The sequence below is a fragment of the Cherax quadricarinatus genome, chromosome 71 (assembly GCF_038502225.1).
Source record: "Cherax quadricarinatus isolate ZL_2023a chromosome 71, ASM3850222v1, whole genome shotgun sequence".
Classification (NCBI taxonomy): Eukaryota; Metazoa; Arthropoda; class Malacostraca; order Decapoda; family Parastacidae; genus Cherax; species Cherax quadricarinatus.
Window position 1 is genome coordinate 14,963,949 of NC_091362.1, and position 25,228 is coordinate 14,989,176.

Sequence of the window (25,228 nt, forward strand, 5' to 3'; positions counted from 1 at the left end):
CCCCGAGGTTTTATTTTTTGAAGCCTCAAGGTTTTATTTTTTGAAGCCCCGAGGTTTTATTTTTTGAAGCCCCGAGGCTTTATTTTTTGAAGCCACGAGGTTTTATGTTTTGAAGCCCCGAGGCTTTACTTTTTGAAGCCCCGAAGCTTTACTTTTTGAAGCCCCGAAGCTTTACTTTTTGAAGCCCCGAGGTTTTATTTTTTGAAGCCCCGAGGTTTTATTTTTTGAAGCCCCGAGGTTTTATTTTTTGAAGCCTCAAGGTTTTATTTTTTGAAGCCCCCGAGGCTTTATTTTTTGAAGCCACGAGGTTTTATGTTTTGAAGCCCCGAGGCTTTACTTTTTGAAGCCCCGAAGGTTTACTTTTTGAAGCCCCGAGGCTTTACTTTTTTGAAGCCCCGAGGCTTTACTTTTTGAAGCCCCGAGGTTTTATTTTTTGAAGTCCCGAAGGTTTACTTTTTGAAGCCCCGAGGCTTTACTTTTTTGAAGCCCCGAGGCTTTACTTTTTGAAGCCCCGAGGTTTTATTTTTTGAAGCCCCGAGGCTTTACTTTTTGTAGCTCTGAGGCTTTATTTTTTGAACACTGGGGGTCCTTGTAGGACCCCCACCCGGTCCTTGTAGGACCCCCACTAGTCCTTGAAGGACCCCCAGTGGTCCTTGTAGGACCCCCAATGGTCCTTGTAGGACCCCCACTAGTCCTTGTAGGACCCCCAGTGGTCCTTGTAGGACCCCCACTAGTCCTTGTAGGACCCCCAGTGGTCCTTGTAGGACCCCCACTAGTCCTTGTAGGACCCCCAGTGGTCCTTGTAGGACCCCCACTAGTCCTTGTAGGACCCCCAGTGGTCCTTGTAGGACCCCCACTAGTCCTTGTAGAACCCCCAGTGGTCCTTGTAGGACCCCCAGTGGTCCTTGTAGGACCCCCACTAGTCCTTGTAGGACCCCCAGTGGTCCTTGTAGGACCCCCACTAGTCCTTGTAGGACCCCCAGTGGTCCTTGTAGGACCCCCAGTGGTCCTTGTAGGACCCCCACTAGTCCTTGTAGGACCCCCACTAGTCCTTGTAGGACCCCCACTGATGGCATTTTTAACTCTTCTTATTTATATTATTTTTGGAAGCAAAATTTCGAAGGAAATTTGGTAGAAACTGTCTGGGCAATATATAATTTTTACTCCAAGAAAAGTAATTAAAATAAATCAGTGTAAACTGACAGTAAAGAAGTAATTTGTTGATGTCTACTAAAATAATAATGTAATAATATATATTGTGACTATAATGTATATTGTGACTATAATGTATATTGTGACTATAATGTATATTGTGACTATAATGTATATTGTGACTATAATGTATATTGTGACTATAATGTATATTGTGACTATAATGTATATTGTGACTATAATGTATATTGTGACTATAATGTATATTGTGACTATAAATATATATTGTGACTAAATGTATATTGTGACTATAATGTATATTGTGACTATAATGTATATTGTGACTATAAATGTATATTGTGACTATAATGTATATTGTGACTATAATGTATATTGTGACTATAATGTATATTGTGACTATAATGTATATTGTGACTATAATGTATATTGTGACTATAAATATATATTGTGACTAAATGTATATTGTGACTATAATGTATATTGTGACTATAATGTATATTGTGACTATAATGTATATTGTGACTATAAATGTATATTGTGACTATAATGTATATTGTGACTATAATGTATATTGTGACTATAAATATATATTGTGACTAAATGTATATTGTGACTATAATGTATATTGTGACTATAAATGTATATTGTGACTATAATGTATATTGTGACTATAAATGTATATTGTGACTATAAATGTATATTGTGACTATAAATGTATATTGTGACTATAATGTATATTGTGACTATAATGTATATTGTGACTATAAATGTATATTGTGACTATAAATGTATATTGTGACTATAATGTATATTGTGACTATAATGTATATTGTGACTATAAATGTATATTGTGACTATAATGTATATTGTGACTATAAATGTATATTGTGACTATAATGTATATTGTGACTATAAATGTATATTGTGACTATAATGTATATTGTGACTATAAATGTATATTGTGACTATAATGTATATTGTGACTATAAATATATATTGTGACTATAATGTATATTGTGACTATAAATGTATATTGTGACTATAATGTATATTGTGACTATAAATATATATTGTGACTATAAATGTATATTGACTATAAATGTATATTGTGACTATAATGTATATTGTGACTATAATGTATATTGTGACTATAATGTATATTGTGACTATAATGTATATTGTGACTATAATGTATATTGTGACTATAAATGTATATTGTGACTATAAATGTATATTGTGACTATAAATGTATATTGTGACTATTAATGTATATTGTGACTATAATGTATATTGTGACTATAAATGTATATTGTGACTATAAATGTATATTGTGACTATAAATGTATATTGTGACTATAATGTATATTGTGACTATAATGTATATTGTGACTATAATGTATATTGTGACTATAAATGTATATTGTGACTATAATGTATATTGTGACTATAAATGTATATTGTGACTATAATGTATATTGTGACTATAATGTATATTGTGACTATAATGTATATTGTGACTATAATGTATATTGTGACTATAAATGTATATTGTGACTATAATGTATATTGTGACTATAATGTATATTGTGACTATAATGTATATTGTGACTATAATGTATATTGTGACTATAATGTATATTGTGACTATAATGTATATTGTGACTATAATGTATATTGTGACTATAAATGTATATTGTGACTATAATGTATATTGTGACTATAATGTATATTGTGACTATAAATGTATATTGTGACTATAATGTATATTGTGACTATAATGTATATTGTGACTATAATGTATATTGTGACTATAATGTATATTGTGACTATAATGTATATTGTGACTATAATGTATATTGTGACTATAAATGTATATTGTGACTATAATGTATATTGTGACTATAATGTATATTGTGACTATAAATGTATATTGTGACTATAATGTATATTGTGACTATAATGTATATTGTGACTATAATGTATATTGTGACTATAAATGTATATTGTGACTATAATGTATATTGTGACTATAATGTATATTGTGACTATAATGTATATTGTGACTATAATGTATATTGTGACTATAATGTATATTGTGACTATAAATGTATATTGTGTGACAATAATATTTAATACATTTCGTTTGTAGTATTTTGCTGAATGTAGAGAAAACTGAGAAAGAGTTGGTATAAAATACCGACAAATGTGAAATTAAACACGTGATAGTGAGACACATAAGCAACACAGTGATATATATCTTTCATTTTCCTAAACATTTCGCCTTCACAGCAGGCTTCTTCAGTCCATGACAGAGGTGGCCTCTGTACTAGACTATAAACCTAATCTGTAAACTGTTTTCTTGGTAAAGAATAATTTAATTCCATCATTTTTAAAGGGATGGACTGGTAAGCCAGCCGAAGGCTTCGGTCCGATGACCAAAAGCTCCAGCTGTGGGTCATCATATAACTAAGACCTACGTTAGGGACACACTTGTCCTGTTTCCTGACAAATCTTAGCTAACCTCAGTAAAGATACAAGTGTTACACATATGTCTTTGTTAATTTGTCAGTGTTGTGTATCATTATTACAAGACACATGTGTGCCGTGTTACTGTACTGTACATGCGTTTTATTTTTGCGGCATTTGTGAGATGCATCTGTGAGACGCATCTGTGAGACGCATCTGTGAGACGCATTTGTGAGACGCATCTGTGAGACGCATCTGTGAGATGCATCTGTGAGACGCATCTGTGAGACGCATCTGTGAGACGCATGTGAGACGCATCTGTGAGATGCATCTGTGAGACGCATCTGTGAGACGCATCTGTGAGATACATCTGTGAGACGCATCTGTGAGATACATCTGTGAGACGCATCTGTGAGATACATCTGTGAGACGCATCTGCTGTATAATTTAATCATACTTTCCTAATTATCGACAAAATCATTTGCCATTTCTTATTTGTCAGCCATTTTGCCTTTATATAATGCCAGTGAAGAGTGTAGTTGTAGTTCTATCATGCCTCTTCTTAAAGCTTTGTATAGATCCTGTTTCTACCACATCACTTTCGAGGTCGCTCCACTTTCTGGCCATCCTCAGGCTGAAGAAACACTTCCTAACATCCCTGTGACTCCTCTTTCTTTTTTAACCTCACCATCACGTGCCATTTAATCTATTTATTGGCATTTAAAATCCCCTGTTATTATGGTTTTAACATATGTTTCTCTTTTTTCAGTTTTCAATGCATTTTTAGTATATATGGAAGTTAATTAATCATTCTCTCAAATTCTCTCTCGTATTATTTTGTTTAATAGTCTGTTTTGTATATTCACAATTATACAATTGTAACTTGGGGTGTGTATTCTCAATTATACACTTTTAACAGTGGGTTTTGTATATTCACGATTATACACTTGTAACAGTGGACTTGTGTATTCACAATTATACGCTTGTAACAGTGGACTTTTGTCTATTCACAATTATACGCTTGTAACGGTGGACTTTTGTCTATTCACAATTATACGCTTGTAACGGTGGACTTTTGTCTATTCACAATTATACGCTTGTAACTGGACTTTGTCTATTCACAATTATACGCTTGTAACTGGACTTTTGTGTATTCACAATTATATGCTTGTAACTGGACTTTTGTCTATTCACAATTATACGCTTGTAACGGTGGACTTTTGTCTATTCACAATTATACGCTTGTAACTGGACTTTTGTCTATTCACAATTATACGCTTGTAACTGGACTTTTGTGTATTCACAATTATACGCTTGTAACAGTGGACTTTTGTCTATTCACAATTATACGCTTGTAACGGTGGACTTTTGTCTATTCACAATTATACGCTTGTAACTGGACTTTTGTGTATTCACAATTATACGCTTGTAACAGTGGACTTTTGTATATTCACAATTATACGCTTGTAACAGTGGACTTTTATGTATTCACAATTATACGCTTGTAACAGTGGACTTTTATGTATTCACAATTATACACTTGTAACAGTGGACTTTTATGTATTCACAATTATACGCTTGTAACAGTGGACTTTTATGTATTCACAATTATACGCTTGTAACAGTGGACTTTTGTGTATTCACAATTATACGCTTGTAACAGTGGACTTTTGTCTATTCACAATTATACGCTTGTGACAGTGGACTTTTATGTATTCACAATTATACGCTTGTGACAGTGGACTTTGTGTTCACAATTATACACTTTTCAGCAGTTTCGAATATCTACCAATAAGATTCCACAATTATTTGTATTTTATTTTCTGAACCATTTTATTCAGCACTGCTGCTGTTGCATATTTTACTAGCTGTGTCTCTCCTCTACACTTGAGTAATTACTATCACATCCCACTATCTCATCTACCACATTTTTCTCAAATTTAATAGCTGTTAGACACGAAGTATCTCCTACATTCCCGAAATATATCTTAATAATAATAATAATAATAATAATAATAATAATAATAATCTTTATTTCTACAAGTACGTAATGTAGCTTATAAATACCAGTTAACATCAGTGACATACTATATAGAAAGCCTCTGGTTATGTAAAGCATTTCGGGCAAATTAAGTTAATTTTGTCCCCAGGATGCGACCCACACCGATGTTTTCTTTTTAATACTTCAGTTTTGTGTATATAAATTTTATGCAAATTATTGTTCAAGTTCTAATGTTGTTGTTTGTTACGTTTGACGTTTTGTCTAAAACAAACAATTTGCACAAAGCAAATAAGAGGTTGGTTAATGAGGTTTGAAGCCTATCTACTACAAGAGGGTCATTAAGGCTGCACGTCGCCTCTTTACCACCAGAAAAATATTTTAAACCCTAACACAGGGATTAAAATAATCCCTAAAACAGGGATTTAAATATACCTGGATTATACACAAATAACCCGCACATAAAAGAGAGAAGCTTACGACGACGTTTCGGTCCGACTTGGACCATTGACAAAGTCACACTAACCAGAGGTGGAGCAGGACGGCTATATATAGGCAGGAAGAGGTGGTGGTAGTAGTAGTAGTAGTAGTAGTAGTAGTAGTAGTAATAGTAGTAGTAGTAGTAGTAGTAGTAGTAGTAGTAATAGTAGTAGTAGTAGTAGTAGTAGTAGTAATAGTAGTAGTAGTAGTAGTAGTAGTAATAGTAGTAGTAGTAGTAGTAGTAATAGTAGTAGTAGTAGTAATAGTAGTAGTAGTAGTAGTAGTAGTAGTAGTAATAGTAGTAGTAGTAGTAGTAGTAGTAGTAGTAGTAGTAGTAGTAGTAGTAGTAGTAGTAGTAATAGTAGTAGTAGTAGTAGTAGTAGTAGTAATAATAGTAGTAGTAGTAGTAGTAGTAATAGTAGTAGTAGTAGTAGTAGTAATAGTAGTAGTAGTAGTAGTAGTAGTAGTAGTAGTAGTAATAGTAGTAGTAGTAGTAGTAGTAGTAGTAGTAGTAGTAGTAATAGTAGTAGTAGTAGTAGTAGTAGTAGTAGTAATAGGAAGAGGTGGTGGTAGTAGTAGTAGTAGTAATAGTAGTAGTAGTAGTAGTAGTAGTAGTAGTAGTAGTAGTAGTAGTACAAGAGTTGTATATAATACCGACAAGATAAAATTAAGACACATGCACAACACCTGGGCATCCCCGTTATTTATACCTGGATTATTTACTTATCCTTTCATATTACTGGTTTATTTGTGATATTTTCTTTGATATTTGCTGTATCTTCAATGATTTTTTTTCTTTTTTAAATTATATATATATATATATATATATATATATATATATATATATATATATATATATATATATATATATATATATATATATATATGTCGTGCCGAGTAGGCAGAACTTGCGATCTTGGCTTAAATAGCAACGTTCATCTTGCCATATAGGACAAGTGAAAATTTGTGTATGCAATAATTTCGCCAAAATCATTCTGAACCTAACGAAAAAATATATTTCACTGGGTTTGTTTAGTATTAAATTATTGTAAACGTATTTAAAATATATTTAGTTGGGTTAGGCTAAAATAAATTGTTTTTGTTATAATAAGGTTAGGTAAGTTTTCTAAGATTCTTTTGGTGCAAAATTAAAAAATTTTACATTAACATTAATGAAAAAAATATATCTTTAAACGTATAAGAGAAATTTTCAGAAAGAACTTAATTTTAAATGAGTTCTTGCTAATTGACCAGTTTTACATATTCGGCACGACATATATATATATATATATATATATATATATATATATATATTATATTTGTTATATCTCTTATATTCGTTGTATCTTCTTCGATATTCGTTGTATCTTCTTCGATATTCGTTGTATCTTCTTCGATATTCGTTGTATCTTCTTTGATATTCGTTGTATCTTATTTGATATTCGTTGTATCTTCTTTGATATTCGTTGTTGATATTCGTTGTATCTTCGATATTCGTTGTATCTTCTTTGATATTCGTTGTATCTTCTTCGATATTCGTTGTATCTTCTTTGATATTCGTTGTATCTTCTTTGATATTCGTTGTATCTTCTTTGATATTCGTTGTATCTTCTTCGATATTCGTTGTATCTTCTTTGATATTCGTTGTATCTTCTTCGATATTCGTTGTATCTTCGATATTCGTTGTATCTTCTTTGATATTCGTTGTATCTTCTTTGATATTCGTTGTATCTTCTTTGATATTCGTTGTATCTTCGATATTCGTTGTATCTTCTTTGATATTCGTTGTATCTTCTTTGATATTCGTTGTATCTTCTTTGATATTCGTTGTATCTTCGATATTCGTTGTATCTTCGATATTCGTTGTATCTTCTTTGATATTCGTTGTATCTTCTTTGATATTCGTTGTATCTTCTTTGATATTCGTTGTATCTTCTTTGATATTCGTTGTATCTTTTTCGATATTCGTTGTATCTTCTTCGATATTCGTTGTATCTTCTTCGATATTCGTTGTATCTTTGATGTCTGTTGTATCCTCATTGATATTCGTTATATCTTCTTTGAATGTTTTGATACTTGTTAAATATTTCCTCGGATACAGAATGCCTAAAGAGATTTTGATTATCATTCTTTGTTCCAGGATTTTCGAAAAATTCTTCCATTTGCCTTATATGTTATTTCAACACCTAAGCATTTATCTTTATCTTATTTGTAAATCTTTCCGTATTTTCTTTTTCAGTAATTCTCTATAAATACTCTCTTATCTTACTGATTTATCTTTCTTCCTCAGTATCCTGTTATTACTCATATCTTTTTTTTTTTTTTTTTTGTATTTCGACACTGCCCAAAATCATAATTATTTTGTTTCTCTCTATTACTTCCTTCGTTTACTTAACCTTTCTCGCATTGTTTATATCATTTTAGCAGTTATTTCTTCTTCTTTACATTAATACAACAAAAAACGGATTACTAAAACTCGTGTTCAACGCCTGTGTTTCTTTACTGATGATACGTTTCGCCAACCACTGGCGAAACGTACTAAGCATGTATTAAAGCTAAGGGACTGAAGATCTTCTCAAAAAAAGCTCCTCCACTTTTTCCACTCTCTCCAGAATTCATTCTCTGTATTGATTTAAAAAAAAAAAGTCTTAGTTGGCGAAACGTCTCATCAATCAAGACGCTCAGGTGTTAAATATAATGGTATACAATACATAGGTGTCCCACTTATACAGCAGGTTAGGTTCAGGGCTCCAGCTGCAAAGGGAAAATCGCTGTAAAGTGAAACATAACTTTTTTTTTAACTTTCAAATATATATTAAAACCGGATAACATGTTTACACTATCATATATTATGTGAGCAATAGAGCTAGGCCTAGAAAATACATATACAGTATACACATTACTTACCTTAAAGTATTTTTGTCCTTAGCTTTAAGTGAGCCGTGAATATATTTATTGTAGGAAGTCTTGAGTACATGAAGAATGGGTGTAATTGAAAACTGCTGCATTAGCGAAGCGTTGTAAAGTGAAGCGCTGTAAAGTGAAGCGCTGTAAAGTGAAGCTCTGTTAAGCAAAGTGTTGTAAAGTGAAGTGCTGTAAAGTGAAGCGCTGTAAAGTGAAGCGTTGTAAAGTGAAGTGCTGTAAAGTGAAGCGTTGTAAAGTGAAGCTCTGTTAAGCAAAGTGTTGTAAAGTGAAGTGCTGTAAAGTGAAGCGCTGTAAAGTGAAGCGTTGTAAAGTGAAGTGCTGTAAAGTGAAGCGCTGTAAAGTGAAGCTCTGTTAAGCAAAGTGTTGTAAAGTGAAGTGCTGTAAAGTGAAGCGCTGTAAAGTGAAGCGTTGTAAAGTGAAGTGCTGTAAAGTGAAGCGCTGTAAAGTGAAGCGTTGTAAAGTGAAGTGCTGTAAAGTGAAGCTCTGTTAAGCAAAGCATTGTAAAGTGAAGTGCTGTAAAGTGAAGTGCTGTAAAGTGAAACTCTGTTAAGCAAAGCATTGTAAAGTGAAGTGCTGTAAAGTGAAGCACTGTTAAGCAAAGCAGTGTAAAGTGAAGTGCTGTAAAGTGAAGCACTGTAAAGTGAAGCTCTGTTAAGCAAAGCATTGTAAAGTGAAGTGCTGTAAAGTGAAGTGCTGTAAAGTGAAGCTCTGTTAAGCAAAGCATTGTAAAGCAAAGTGTTGTAAAGTGAAGTGCTGTAAAGTGAAGCTCTGTTAAGCAAAGCATTGTAAAGTGAAGTGCTGTAAAGTGAAGCGCTGTTAAGCAAAGCGTTGTAAAGTGAAGCGCTGTTAAGCAAAGTGTTGTAAAGTGAAGCGCTGTTAAGCAAAGCGTTGTAAAGTGAAGCGCTGTTAAGCAAAGCGTTGTAAAGTGAAGCGCTGTTAAGCAAAGCGTTGTAAAGTGAAGCTCTGTTAAGCAAAGTGTTGTAAAGCGAAGCGCTGTTAAGCAAAGCGTTGTAAAGTGAAGCGCTGTTAAGCAAAGTGTTGTAAAGCGAAGCGCTGTTAAGCAAAGCATTGTAAAGTGAAGCTCTGTTAAGCAAAGCGTTGTAAAGTGAAGCGCTGTTAAGCAAAGTGTTGTAAAGTGAAGCGCTGTTAAGCAAAGCGTTGTAAAGTGAAGCGCTGTTAAGCAAAGCGTTGTAAAGTGAAGCGCTGTAAAGCGAAGCGCTGTTAAGCGAGGCACTGTAAAACGGGGCTCTCCAGTACCGATAATCTGACAAGTACTCTGGTGTTATTTCTCTTACCGTTTTAACTTGTTTCTTCGATTTAGCGTTTTTCTTGGCTGTCTTGCTACTTCATTTGTCTTTTTTCAATTCTCTTTTTTTTTCTTTTTTTTTTTTGCTTTGTTGTTTTCTCAACGTTTTCCTTGTTACTTTATTTAGCTGATGTTGCCTTTTGTGTCGCTTATAATATTTGAACTTTGGTTGTTGTAATTTTGTTGCTGAATTTGGTTGTAGAATTTTGGTTGTAAATGAATGGTTCAGAGAACCGACAAGTTGATAAATTAGACACATGTGCAGCACTTGGGTATTAGACACATGTTGCAAATGTATCTAATTTATCAGAATTTTGGTTGTAGAATTTGGTTGTAGAATTTGGTTGTAGAATTTTTGGTTGTAGAATTTTTGGTTGTTAAATTTGTGAAATTTATATTTTAGGATCTTTTGCTGCGGTGGACACTGGCATTTTTTCTGAAATACATTTTTAAATTAGATAATTTGATTTGATTTAATCAACTCTCTAGAAAGGGTAATTATGGTCGCTATGCAATTTCTTTGTGTGTGTGTGTGTGTGTGTGTGTGTGTGTGTGTGTGTGTGTGTGTGTGATATACTTCGATTGGAACATTAATGTCAGTAGTGAGTGTAATACATTAGTTTACATCATATAACTAATAATGTAATTGTTCGCTTGTAAAAGAAGACTAGAAACCACACTACCGCGGCTGAAACGATTCCCAAGTCCCCCACACGTTTCGGTCGGCTTTACTCTATATTAAAGTCACACCTTGTCTAAAAAGTAGACTAAAGTTAACTCTCATCTTCTCGTATACTTACGAATAGGTTGAACAAGAATGTGGGTGATAAGTGTTCACTTTGAGAAAGGCCTGCCAAGAATAGGCTCCTATGCCTGCTGCAGTGTTCCTCTGTTCTTTTGTTTCTGTTCTCTTATGTCTGGGTAATTTGTGAATTCGCTTTGATATATCTAAACGCCGTATAGAATTACATTTACATAGTGTTCGTGTAACTGGAGTGTGTTCAGAGTAACACAAGGGAAGGCGTTCGTGACAACCGGGTAGCCGGATGTGAGTCCTCGGGGCGGAAAGTACAGTGACAAGACTGTAAAGTTGGGAGAGTGTGGAGTAGGTCTGTACTGGGTCTGAAGCAAGTTTGTACTGGGGCTGTAGTAAGTTTGTACTGGGGCTGTAGCAGGTCTGAGGATTATCACCGGGTCATATGCATGTGTCCATCTGGAAAGACCATTGAAGAGCGAGTGATAGTGAATATGCTTCCTATTTTACTAGCGAGCCGCTTTTATAATAACATTTACACATACGCTTAGCAAAACGCTTAGGAATCACATTATTGGTATACAATACCGATTAGTAACATTGGTTGATAAATAAGACACATGTGCAAAACTTAGATATCCTTATTATCGAAATGATTCAGTAATAAAGTTACCCAGGTGTTGCAGATGTATTTTGTTCATTGAAACACAAACAAGTAATGAACATTGATCATTGACATACATCAACAGACGAGGAGACAATAAAACAGGTCGAGATATACTAGTGTACATTTTTATTTACGTATGCACGAGCACTCGTATATATATAACATATAACGATATTTACGTTAGGTTGTGGAATTGCATTTATAAGGTTCGCTAAGAACGCTTGCGATGCCATTCATCACAAGAGGGGGACGGAGACCCGATTCTCCGTTTTGTTAAATCGCCAAACGGACGCTCTGCTCTCGCAGTCGCTCTTCCACATCAACATTACTGAGCATCTCCAGCTACTCGGAGGTTGGACGGAAGCACTCAGGTTCAACCCCCTGGTTTGCCATTCAGAAACGCCGGAGGGAAAAAAAGGTGGCAGTAACCCATAGATCTTCCCTTTTAACGAAATTCGTGGCATTTGATTCTTTGAGGAAACCTCTGGTCTTTATTTCCCAGTGGCTAACAGTCTCTTATCCTCTTGGGAGAAAGTTATACTACTGGACCAGGTAGTGTAGTTTGTTTACTTCCTTGTTATCAGCAGCACCTCCCTAAATATGCACACACACACACACACACACACACACACACACACACACACACTCGAAACGACTAAGAGAGGCATGATAACAATATACAAAGAGAAAATAATAGGCTAAGCAGGTAAAGTACAGAAAAAAACTTAAATACAGACATGAGTCACAGGGATGTCGGGAAGTATTTCATCAGCCACAGAAAGCTGAGGTGAAATAACCTGGATAACGAATTAGTAGAAGCAGGCACTATACGCAGCTTTAATAAAGGATACGACGGCTCACGAAGCCAGGAGAGAGAGCGTGAACCCAGTGACGGCCAGGAGCTGAGACTCAACCTCTGCAACCACAAATAGGTGAGCACACACAAAATATATATATGACCATAATGCTCTGGCATTAAAAAAATGAAACGGACAAAATTCAGTGTTACATTTACAGTAACTTAACTCCGTGAAAATTACTTTCAAGTGTAATAATAACATTTAGAGTTATATTATGAGCTTATACAAGTTTTTTTTTTCACATTACTATTCCGCCAGAGTTAATTATTTTTTTCTGTAATTATTTAGTCTAGTGTTCAGCATCTGGATAAACAGACAAGGTGTAAGATTAGATTTTGTTTATTATGTACATCATATCCATCCCGTGGATGGTAGTGCAAGAGGATATGGATACACAAAAGGCCTAGGAACTATGTCCCAAAAGGGTTAACAGGCGTACATCTGGATTTATATCTACAGTTCACTTATCTGTAGTATCCAGGATAAAACTTGGTTGGAAGACACAGATGATGATCATACCAAATGCAAAGTATGTGCCTCTGTTGTCCACTTATTGAGGAATATCGAGATAGTATAATCTATGTGATATGTCGAGATATCTTATTTAACTAAAATAGTATACCAGATATATTAAGCAAGTTTCCCAAATTGGCTTGTAACGAGGAGGTAGGAGAGTTGTATTAAGCCTCCAATCCAAGCAGTTATCAACAGCCTGACTGGCGTGAGTGACCGCAATTATCAGACAAAGGATCGAGTGGACACTATATATGATCCAGAAAGTGCTTTGCGCTATTCAAACTAAATCTGTCCTCAGCTTGAGACTGCTTCTTTACGGTCACCTTGAGGGTTGAGGATATAAGAAGCAACGAAAGAAGACCTGCAGGAAGCAACGAAAGATTACCTGCAGGAAACAACGAAAGAAGACTTGCAAGAAACAACGAAAGAAGACTTGCAAGAAACAACGAAAGAAGACTTGCAAGAAACAACGAAAGGAGACTTGCAAGAAACAACGAAAGAAGACTTGCAAGAAACAACGAAAGGAGACTTGCAGGAAACAACGAAAGGAGACTTGCAGGAAACAACGAAAGGAGACTTGCAGGAAACAAAGAAAGGAGACTTGCAAGAAACAACGAAAGGAGACTTGCAGGAAACAACGAAAGGAGACTTGCAGGAAACAACGAAAGGAGACTTGCAGGAAACAACGAAAGGAGACTTGCAAGAAACAACGAAAGGAGACTTGCAGGAAACAACGAAAGGAGACTTGCAGGAAACAACGAAAGGAGACTTGCAGGAAGCAACAAAAGGAGACTTGCAGGAAACAACGAAAGGAGACTTGCAGGAAACAACGAAAGGAGACTTGCAAGAAACAACGAAAGGAGACTTGCAGGAAACAACGAAAGGAGACTTGCAGGAAACAACGAAAGGAGACTTGCAGGAAACAACGAAAGGAGACTTGCAGGAAACAACGAAAGGAGACTTGCAGGAAACAACGAAAGGAGACTTGCAGGAAACAACGAAAGGAGACTTGCAGGAAACAACGAAAGGAGACTTGCAGGAAGCAACAAAAGAAGACAGACTTCCTGGAAACAACAAAAGCTTGCAAGAAACGACAAAAGAAGACAAATACATTGGACGATCTTCGTGTCGTGGCCGCCTGTCGTCCACCTCATGTCGTGCCTTAACATGCAGCTGCGGTTAGCTTCTGCCCACCTGCCTGACCTCATCACCCCATATACCTTTTCTTCTACTTAATTCTTTTACACTTTCACCAGCCATTCTACCAATTCTACCTTATTCTACTCATCTACTTGTATCTTCCACACAAATTCGTTATTGTTTTTCAGTTTCGTCAGACACGATTCCACCCATTGTAAACACCATACGGCCCACCCACCCACCTCAGGGATGGGTGGGCTGAGGTGGGGCAAGAACGGAGTAACAAAGACGCAGTGGGGGGGGGGGGGGTTCCTCCACCCACACCAGCCCACTTCCCATCACAGATGATGTCTCAATTAACCCACCTGAGATAACTTACTCCTTACCTCTGATGTTTCACTCCTAGCCAGCACCCATAAAGTATATATATATATATATATATATATATATATATATATATATATATATATATATATATATATATATATATATATATATATATATGCATATATATATATATATATATATATATATATATATATATATATATATATATATATATATATATATATATATATATATATATATATATATATATATATATATATATATATATATATATATATATATATATATATATATATGATGTCGTGCCGAATAGGTAAAACTTGCTATTTTGGCTTAAATAGGAACGCTCTTCTTGCCGAATAAGGCAAGCGAAAATTTTTGTATGCAATAATTTCGCACAAATCATTCTGAACCTAACGAAAAAAATACATTTCATTGTCTTTATTATTAAATTATTACAAATTTATCTAAAATATATTTAGTTGCATTAAGCCAAATTAAATTGCGCTTCTTATAAAAAGGTTAGATAAGTTTTCTAAGGTTTTTTTGGTACAAAATTATTAATTTTTACATTAACACAAATGAAAAAAATATATATTTAAACGTATAAGAGAAAATTTTAGAAAGAACTTAATTTCAAACGAGTTCTTGCTAAATGACGAAATTTACCTATTCGGCACGACATATATATATATATATATATATATATATATATATATATATATATATATATATATATATATATATATATATATATATATATATATATATATATTAATGGTTAACTCATGTATGCATACATGTGTATATTCACAAAAAATTACTAGATATTCAGCATCATATATGCTCACTATAAACACATCAGATATTATATACAGCATATGTATACTCAGCATATACTGTAAATATAGTGATAAATACAAGAGTATTATATATATATAAACCGTCGCAATACAAACACACTACTGTATCAACACCACACTGAATAAACTCTACACTATTTAAATTTCATATTATACAAACTCAACACTATATAAATTACACACTACTCGATCCACGAATAAACACTGACCCGTTGAAAACCACACCGGAACTTTATCACTGCCCACACCCACCACCTCCACCACACCCACCACCACACCCACCACCACACCCACCACCTCCACCACACCCACCACCTCCACCACACCCACCACCTCCACCACACCCACCACTACACCCACCACCTCCACCACACCCACCACCTCCACCACACCCACCACCACACCCACCACCTCCACCACACCCACCACCTCCACCACACCCACCACCACACCCACCACCACCACCACACCCACCACCTCCACCACACCCACCACCACCACCACACCCACCACCACACCCACCACCTCCACCACACCCACCACCTCCACCACACCCACCACCACACCCACCACCTCCACCACACCCACCACCTCCACCACACCCACCACCACACCCACCCCCTCCACCACACCCACCACCTCCACCACACCCACCACCTCCACCACACCCACCACCACACCCACCACCACACCCACCACCTCCACCACACCCACCACCTCCACCACACCCACCACCTCCACCACACCCACCACCTCCACCACACCCACCACCACACCCACCACCTCCACCACACCCACCACCTCCACCACACCCACCACCTCCACCACACCCACCACCACCACCACACCCACCACCACCCCCACCACCGCCACCACACCCACCACCCCCCCCACCACCACACCCCCCACCACACCCACCACTACACCCACCACCTCCACCACACCCACCACCTCCACCACACCCACCACCTCCACCACACCCACCACCTCCACCACACCCACCACCTCCACCACACCCACCACCACACCCACCACCTCCACCACACCCACCACCTCCACCACACCCACCACCTCCACCACACCCACCACGACACCCACGACCACACCCACGACCACACCCACCACCACAACCACCACCATAACCACCACTATAACCACCACCACACCCACCACCACAACCACCACCATAACCACCACCATAACCACCACCACACCCACCACCACACCCACCACCACAACCACCACCATAACCACCACCACCACACCCACCACCACACCCACCACCACAACCACCACCACAACCACCACCATAACCACCACCGTAACCACCACCATAACCACCACCACAACCACCACCACAACCACCACCACAACCACCACCATAACCACCACCATAACCACCACCATAACCACCACCATAACCACCACCACAACCACCACCACAACCACCACCACAACCACCACCATAACCACCACCACAACCACCACCATAACCACCACCATAACCACCACCACAACCACCACCACAACCACCACCACAACCACCACCATAACCACCACCATAACCACCACCATAACCACCACCACAACCACCACCACAACCACCACCACAACCACCACCATAACCACCACCACAACCACCACCACAACCACCACCATAACCACCACCACAACCACCGCCACAACCACCGCCACAACCACACCACCCACCAGGTGTACAGCGGTCTCACACCTAATTCTGTGGTCAGACAATTATATACAGGCAACAGTAGGGGTGTTGTGGGTAGCCACACGAATATCTTTCACTCGCTTCATAAGTAAATATTTAAGATTTTCACACTAGTAATTTTCTGATGATGTTAACAAACGTCTGACTATATATAGTCTCCCGTCTAATGATATATATATATATTTATGTGTGTGTGTGTGTGTGTGTGTGTGTGTGTGTGTGTGTGTGTGTAAGTATATTGTGTATTTCTGTGTATATACGTAGAGAGCGTATCTCGCCGCGTATAAACACTGCCGAGAAGTGTGTATCTCTTATCGTGTATACATCGAGATATGTGTCTTTCTCAGTGTATATAAATCTAGAGGTACATACACTGAGAGGTGTATATATTTGTATACACATCGAGATGTGCGAATATCTCAGCGTATATTCGCTGAGAGGAGTATATACACTGACACATAATTAAAACCAGGTAATAAATTATGTGTCAAACACGTACAAATGTGTATTAAAATTTATAAAAAATAATGTGTATATATATGAATAAAAAGCAAGTCAAAAAATTATCGCATACTTTTCCAAAAAAATTATTTCTAATTTTTATTTTCAATTTGTATTTTTTTTTTTTTTGCTGTTGAATTGTTGCCTGAGAAGGGAACTTGATCCAAGGAATTGGATCCGGCCTAATTCTCTCCTGTTTCCCAGGTCCTGTATTAGCCAATCGGGTTTAGCGTTCGTGATAATAATAATAATAATAATAATAATAATAATAATAATAATAATAATATTCGTTGCATGGATTATTATTTTCAGTCCCGTCAATTAGGAAAAATATTAAGTTGGAATATTCCTAACGATATACCAGGAATATTACAGGTAGTATGCGTGTAATATTACTAGAGATATACCTGCAATATTGCTGTCGATATACCTGGTATATTATAGATGATATACCTGCAATATTGCTGTCGATATACCTGGTATATTATAGATGATATACCTGCAATATTGCTGTCGATATACCTGGTATATTATAGATGATATACCTGCAATATTACTGTCGATATACCTGGTATATTATATATGATATACCTGCAATATTACTGTCGATATACCTGGTATATTATAGATGATATACCTGCAATATTACTGTCGATATACCTGGTATATTATAGATGATATACCTGCATTATTACTGTCGATATACCTGGTATATTATAGATGATATACCTGCAATATTACTGTCGATATACCTGGTATATTATAGATGATATACCTGCAATATTACTGTCGATATACCTGGTATATTATAGATGATATACCTGCAATATTACTGTCGATATACCTGGTATATTATAGATGATATACCTGCAATATTACTGACGACATACCTGGCATATTACTAACGATATACGTGAAATTTTTAGTAGCAATATAAGTGGAATATACAAAGCGATATACCCTGAATTTTACTGCAAATATACCTTGAATATTTTCGTATAAATATTACTGACGAAGTATATTAAATATTTGTCTTTATAAAGTTGGAATATTACTGTAGACTTAAAAATATTACACAAGGGTAACCCTGAATATTACTAATGGATTATCAGCAATACTTTTTTTTGCCGTTTTTCTGAAATATTGACGGCCTATCGGGGATATTACTGCTGGAACGAAGGTAATATATATTAGCCTTCAACTAGAGTATTATCTAGATCCTGGACAGAAGTATTGCCGATCAGCGAACGGGGAACGAGCCTCCGCCACATCATCGAAAGATCCAGGCGGGTTTAGCGCTTCGCGCAATGCAAATAGACGCCCCCCGAAGGGCTTTTGATCCGTGGACCTGGAACTTCCCTTCCTCTGACCTATATTACCTCCTATTACCCCCACAGGCGCGCGCAAGCGCTGTGTGACCTTCCCCCTTTCGGCAGTTCTCACCTTGCGGGTTTAGCGCTTCTTCGTGCGTACAGCAACGGTAATATCGTTTGTCGGCGTAGCTGTAATATTACCGATGGTCTGGCAGGAATAATATTCGTGAAGCATTACTTGAAGTATTGAACAAATATTACTGGAAGAAATATAACTGGAAGAAATATTACTGGAAGACATATTACTGGAAGACGTATTACCGGAAGACGTATTACTGGAAGACGTATTACTGGAAGACGTATTACTGGAAGACGTATTACCGGAAGACGTATTACTGGAAGACGTATTACTGTAAGACGTATAACTGAAAGACGTATTACTGGAAGACGTATTACTGGAAGACGTATTACTGGAAGACGTATTACTGGAAGACGTATTACTGGAAGACGTATTACTGGAAGACGTATTACTCAAAGAAATATTACTGGGAGTATTATGCAGATGTGATTTATCTGTAAATTAGCTAGATATTATTAGTATTATTATTAATTTTATTATTATTATTATTATTATTATTATTATTATTATTATTATTATACATATATGGTATATATAGTACCAACAAGATGAAGAATCAGACACATGTACAACATCTATATTTCTACTACAGACGTTTCGCCAAACAGTGGCTTTATCAATACTTGATGGCGAAACGTCTATAATAAAGATACCCAGATGTAGCACATGTTTCTAATTCTTCATTATTATTATTATTATTATTATTATTATTAGTAGTAGTAGTAGTAGTAGTAGTAGTAGTAGTAATAATAATAATAATCATTATTATTATTATTATGAATTATTATTATTAATTTTATGAATTATTATTATTATTATAAGTTATTATTATTACTATTATTATTATTATTAGTAGTAGTAGTAGTAATAATAATAATAATAATAATAATAATAATAATAATAATAATAATAATAATAATTATCATTATTATTATTATTATTATTATGAATTACTATTACTATTATTAATTTTATGAATTATTATTATGAATTATTATTATTATTATTATTATTATTATTATTATTATTATTATAAGTTATTATTATTACTATTATTATTAGTAGTAGTAGTAGTAATAATAATAATAATAATAATAATAATAATAATAATTATCATTATTATTATTATGAATTACTATTACTATTATTAATTTTATGAATTATTATTATTATTATTATTATTATAAGTTATTATTATTATAAGTTATTATTATTACCATTATTATTGTAAATTATTATTAATATTATATTAGGGAAAGCTCTAAACCCAGAGGGATCTTGCAGAACCTGGAGAATACGAGGAAATCTGGTTTGATCCAAGGAAGGGAAGGGAAAGGCAACTTTAATTCCTTGGATCAAGAGCCCTTTACTGGCGTTAAACCACATCTTTGAAGCCGAGTGTCTCAGCGATGATGTAAAATAATTGCGATGTGAAACAGTTTTCGCGATGTCAAAGAATTTTGGCGATTACGGAAAAAAATATTAAGGAGAAATAATTTTGGCGATGGAAAACATTTTTTGGCGGAAGGGGAAAAGTATTTTATCGATGGTAAAAGAATTTTGGCGATGTGAAAGAGTTTTGGCCATTTGGATATTTTGGCGACTTGGTATTTACCCTCAGCAGTCATCAAACTAATAATAATAATAATAATAATAATAATAATAATAATAATAAAATAAGTATTAAAAGTAATAATTTTATTGTTATTTTTATTATTATTATTATTATTATTATTATTATTATTATTATTATTATTGTTATTGTTGTTATTGGATCGGTAAAGAGGTTCTTGATCCTGGAAATTTGAGTTATCGTTCCTTACCCGTAGAATCGAACCTAATTGCCTCCCATTACCTCAGGAGGCAGTACTGCCCGTGTGGATATAGCGCTCTCTCTTAATGTAATAATAATAACATTTTTTCTTCACTAAGGTTCGGTTGTGTAATTGTTTATCATGGACAAAAATAAACAATTTTAATAATGGGTCAAAAACTGTTCACAGAAATTCAATTCGCAATTCACAAAATTATTTTCGGACCTTCCAGGTCCTCTCGGCCTGATGTAATGGATCGAAACGTCGTTTGAAGTTTTGTCGAAACTGAGGAATGGTCTGGTCCTCATTCCAGTGCCTATTGCACTTTTTTGACGAATATTACCGTACGTGAGGGAATATCCGCGATGGCTTACAAGACCTGTTTAATACCTGTACACCTGAATATTACTGAAGTATTACTACACGGAAACTGCAGCATAGCTGAATATTACTCTCGACACCAAAATATTTTCTGTTGCTTTCCACGGGAGATATTAGCTTCCTAGCTGAGTATTACCCCCTCCCCCCCCACCCTGAATAACACTGGTTTACCACCATAATATAAAGCAAAGCAAAAATTTGATTAGCTATTTTCTACTAATGATATCGGCGAAATGTGAGAATTTTGTCAGCGGTCCACATAGATGTTACTAGGGACTGATATCTTGTCAGAACCCGATTTCCTGACCGAGGAACTATCTATAATTGCACAGAAATAGATACACTAGCGCAGACATAGCTGTAATGTCGCAGAAATATTATTGTTAAGTAATATAAGTAGTATATATATATATAAATATATATATATATATATATATATATATATATATATATATATATATATATATATAATGTATGTATATATTTCATGCCGAATAGGTAAAACTTGTCTTTTTGGCTTAAATAGCAAAGCTCTTCTTGCCGAATAAGGCAAGCGAAAATTTGTGTATGCAATAATTTCGCAAAAATCATTCTGATCCTAACGAAAAAAATATATTTCATTGTGTTTGTTTATTATTAAATTATTGTAAACTTATCTAAAATATATTTAGTTGGATTAGGCTAAATTAAATTGCGCTTGTTGTAATAAGGTTAGGTAAATTTTCTAAGGTTCTTTGGGTACAAAATTATTAATTTTTACATTAACATAAATGAAAGTAATATATCTTTTTAGCGTATAAGAGAAAATTTTAGAAAGGACTTAATTTTAATTGAGTTCTTGCTAACTGGCCAGTTTTACCTATTCGGCACGACATTATATATATATATATATATATATATATATATATATATATATATATATATATATATATATATATATATATATACAGGTGTGTGTGTGTGTGTGTGTGGATCCACAATAAAAATTATTAATTATTCCATAGAGACAGTAAGGTATTATTAGATTTATTGGTAATGCTGTGTAAGAATATGGCAAATTAGGAGGAGAGAATATTTTTGGGCGACTACCACGAATATCTTTTAGTCATCTGAAATAAGCCTCCATTATGACAGGAATATCGTAGGTGCATAGAATGAGGTACTTATAACCACCTGCAATATTATTCACGGCCCATCAGTGTAAGCTTATGCCTAATGCCGAGGAATCTGCAAGGCAGCAGTGAAGACGGTTATTAATGTCAGATATGTGGAGAAACACTGACACATCCGGCTACGGCCATGAGAACTTGCCTTAGTTGAATGAAAAAACCGAATCTGGACCAGTTGAAAAATAGGTAACCGGACTAGGCACATCTAAACTAGGTTGACCGGACAAGGCACACTTGAACAAAGTAACTGAGCCAGGCCCAGTACATGCAGGGTAACCGGACTTGTTGTAGATGATAAAGGAATCCGGATCAAGTTCAGCCGAACAAGGTAAACGCATCCATTGGTTACGATAGCTGATTCCAGTGGACGCCTGTAGCGGAAGTCACCTGTTGTCGTCTGGCGGAGTTCACTGTCACTTAGTTGGGATAAAAATGTTAATGACTCGGGTGAATTACGTGAATGTCTCACCTTTCTCGTCGTCGCGATCGTAAGGGGACGGGAGACCAGGCGGCAGGCCGCCGCTTGGGTCGGTCCGATCGAGGAAGCCGCCGCTACCGCGCCCCAAGACGGAAAAGGAGAGAGGGTGTGGACCGCTTTCGTGGGCGTTGGGCGGCATGCCGCCCAGCTTGATACCGTTGTGGTTGGAGAAGGGTGAGAGTGCAGGTAGCGGAGGCAGCTGCTGCCCCAGGGGTAGCGGCACGGGCCGTGCCAGTTGACTCAGTACGTGGAATGTGGGCTGCACGTAGCCAAGATGAGGCAACATCTTCTCCATGAGCAGCATTCTAGCTCCCAGGAGGTGCGCTGCCCTCTCACACGGTCCTCTCTCTACTTCCACTCGTGTGCCATATATCCACCACAGTCACTGTTTTGGGGAGTCCTCGTGGGGGCTGCCAGCGACACTCACAGCTGCAGCGTGCGCGGTTTGTCAACAAATACTGAAGAGCTGGCAGCCGCACCTACGGTCCTCACCTCTCCATTGTTCTGCTGCGGGATTATCCCAGGCCACTCCTACAACACGCCCACCACCAGCTCCCTCACCTTCGATTGGCTGCTGTCACGCGCCCGACCATCCTGGAGGGTTCTGATTGGCTGGTAGGGCTACCGCCGCCGAATGACAAACAGGGTTTCGATTAGAGTGTCCATTTCATCGACTTAATGGGGTTCCTATAGAGTTTTTCCGAGCTTTGTGTCAAGTTGTCATCAATAATGTGGTAGTTAAGGCCACTGGAGGGATCTGTCTGCAGTGGGCCTGGTTAGAATAGGCACTAGATTGCCTATGTCAAAATGTTACAGCTTGTCCTCACCCCTAGGGAAGGAGAAAAAAAAGGGGAATCGAATAGAGTGTTTGAAGAACCAAGGGTGAGCTCCCTTACTCAGGCCACTGGATGCTGCTATACAAGAGTGCGGCGACCATCAGAGCAGCAGCAGCTCTCAGTCCACACCGCTGGGGACCCAGGCATGTCTGCAAGTAATTTAAGGGGGGACTGTCGACCAGTAATGATGCTTTCACCTCGAATTTATCCTGACAACTATAAATGTAGTGTTTACACTTAATTCCGACTTAACTTGACCAATTGTATTCATTCCGGAGGAATTAGTGTTTGTTTACTAAGTGAAATGGCTGGCCTCATTGCTCGCCACTCACAAGAACGATAATATATTTTTAATACCGGTATTAAGCGTTGTTAAAGGCAGGGTGGAGAGAGAGAGAGAGAGAGAGAGAGAGAGAGTCAAGTGTTATATTTATAATACTTCATTTTAGTGACAGGAATTCTGTTGACTTTAAATTGCTCACTGACTCTCGGAGTATGTTATAAAACTCTCGATTTTATCGCGAAAGAATGTTAGATGTAGAGTATTATTTAGCGGTGGTGTGTTGGTTCACAGAGGAAGTGAATACCAGCCACCATCTACCGCGGAAAGGAATTAAAAATGTAATTATGTCAGGGACTACAAATTACTCTTTGCTTCACACACACACACACACACACACACACACACACACACACACACACACACACACACACACACACACACATACACACACACACACACACACACACACACACACACACATTCATACACACTGGAAATAGATGCACTGTGTGTGCCGCTAGTAACAATCTTCAACAAGTCTTATCAAAACAGGGGCAAGTGTCAGAGGTGTGGAAGATAGTAAATGTAGCCCTAGTTTGTAAGAAAGGAGACGGATTGGCACGGCTTTAGGGATGGAAAATCCTGTGTTACAAACCTACTGGAGTTTTACGAGAAGGTAACAAAAGACTAGACAGAGAGAGGGATGGGCAGATTACATATTCTTGGACTGTAAGAAGGGTTTTGACACAGTACTGCACAAGAGACTGGTGCAAAAGCTAGAGGAGCTGGCAGAAAAACCACTGAACTGGATCAGGGAATACCTGACAGGAAGGAAACAACGAGTGATGGTCCGTGATGAGGTGTTGGAATGGGTGCATGTAACGAGTGGGGTTCCACAAGGATCAGTCATATTGCCGGTGCTGTTTCTTGTATATGTGAATATCACGAAAGAAGAGCTAGAATAAGACGACGTAACACTAATGAGGAGAATACAAGTCCTTTCTAAAATTTTCTCTTCTACATTTAAAGATTTTTTTTTTCATTTATGTTAATGTAAAAATTAATAATTTTGTACCAAAAGAACCTTA

At 36.5% G+C, this 25,228-nt stretch overlaps 1 protein-coding gene across 1 annotated transcript in view; it reads right to left on the minus strand.

The window, feature by feature from the left end:
- The window catches only part of LOC128700323 (homeobox protein unc-4 homolog), an 89,349-nt gene extending 65,886 nt beyond the window's left edge, over window positions 1-23,463 (minus strand). The window contains exon 1 of the mRNA XM_053793428.2: window positions 23,013-23,463. Coding sequence (XP_053649403.1) covers window positions 23,013-23,325 — 313 coding nt within the window. The 5' untranslated portion in view covers window positions 23,326-23,463. The remainder of the gene's footprint in view (window positions 1-23,012) is intronic.
- Window positions 23,464-25,228: the final 1,765 nt, after the last annotated feature.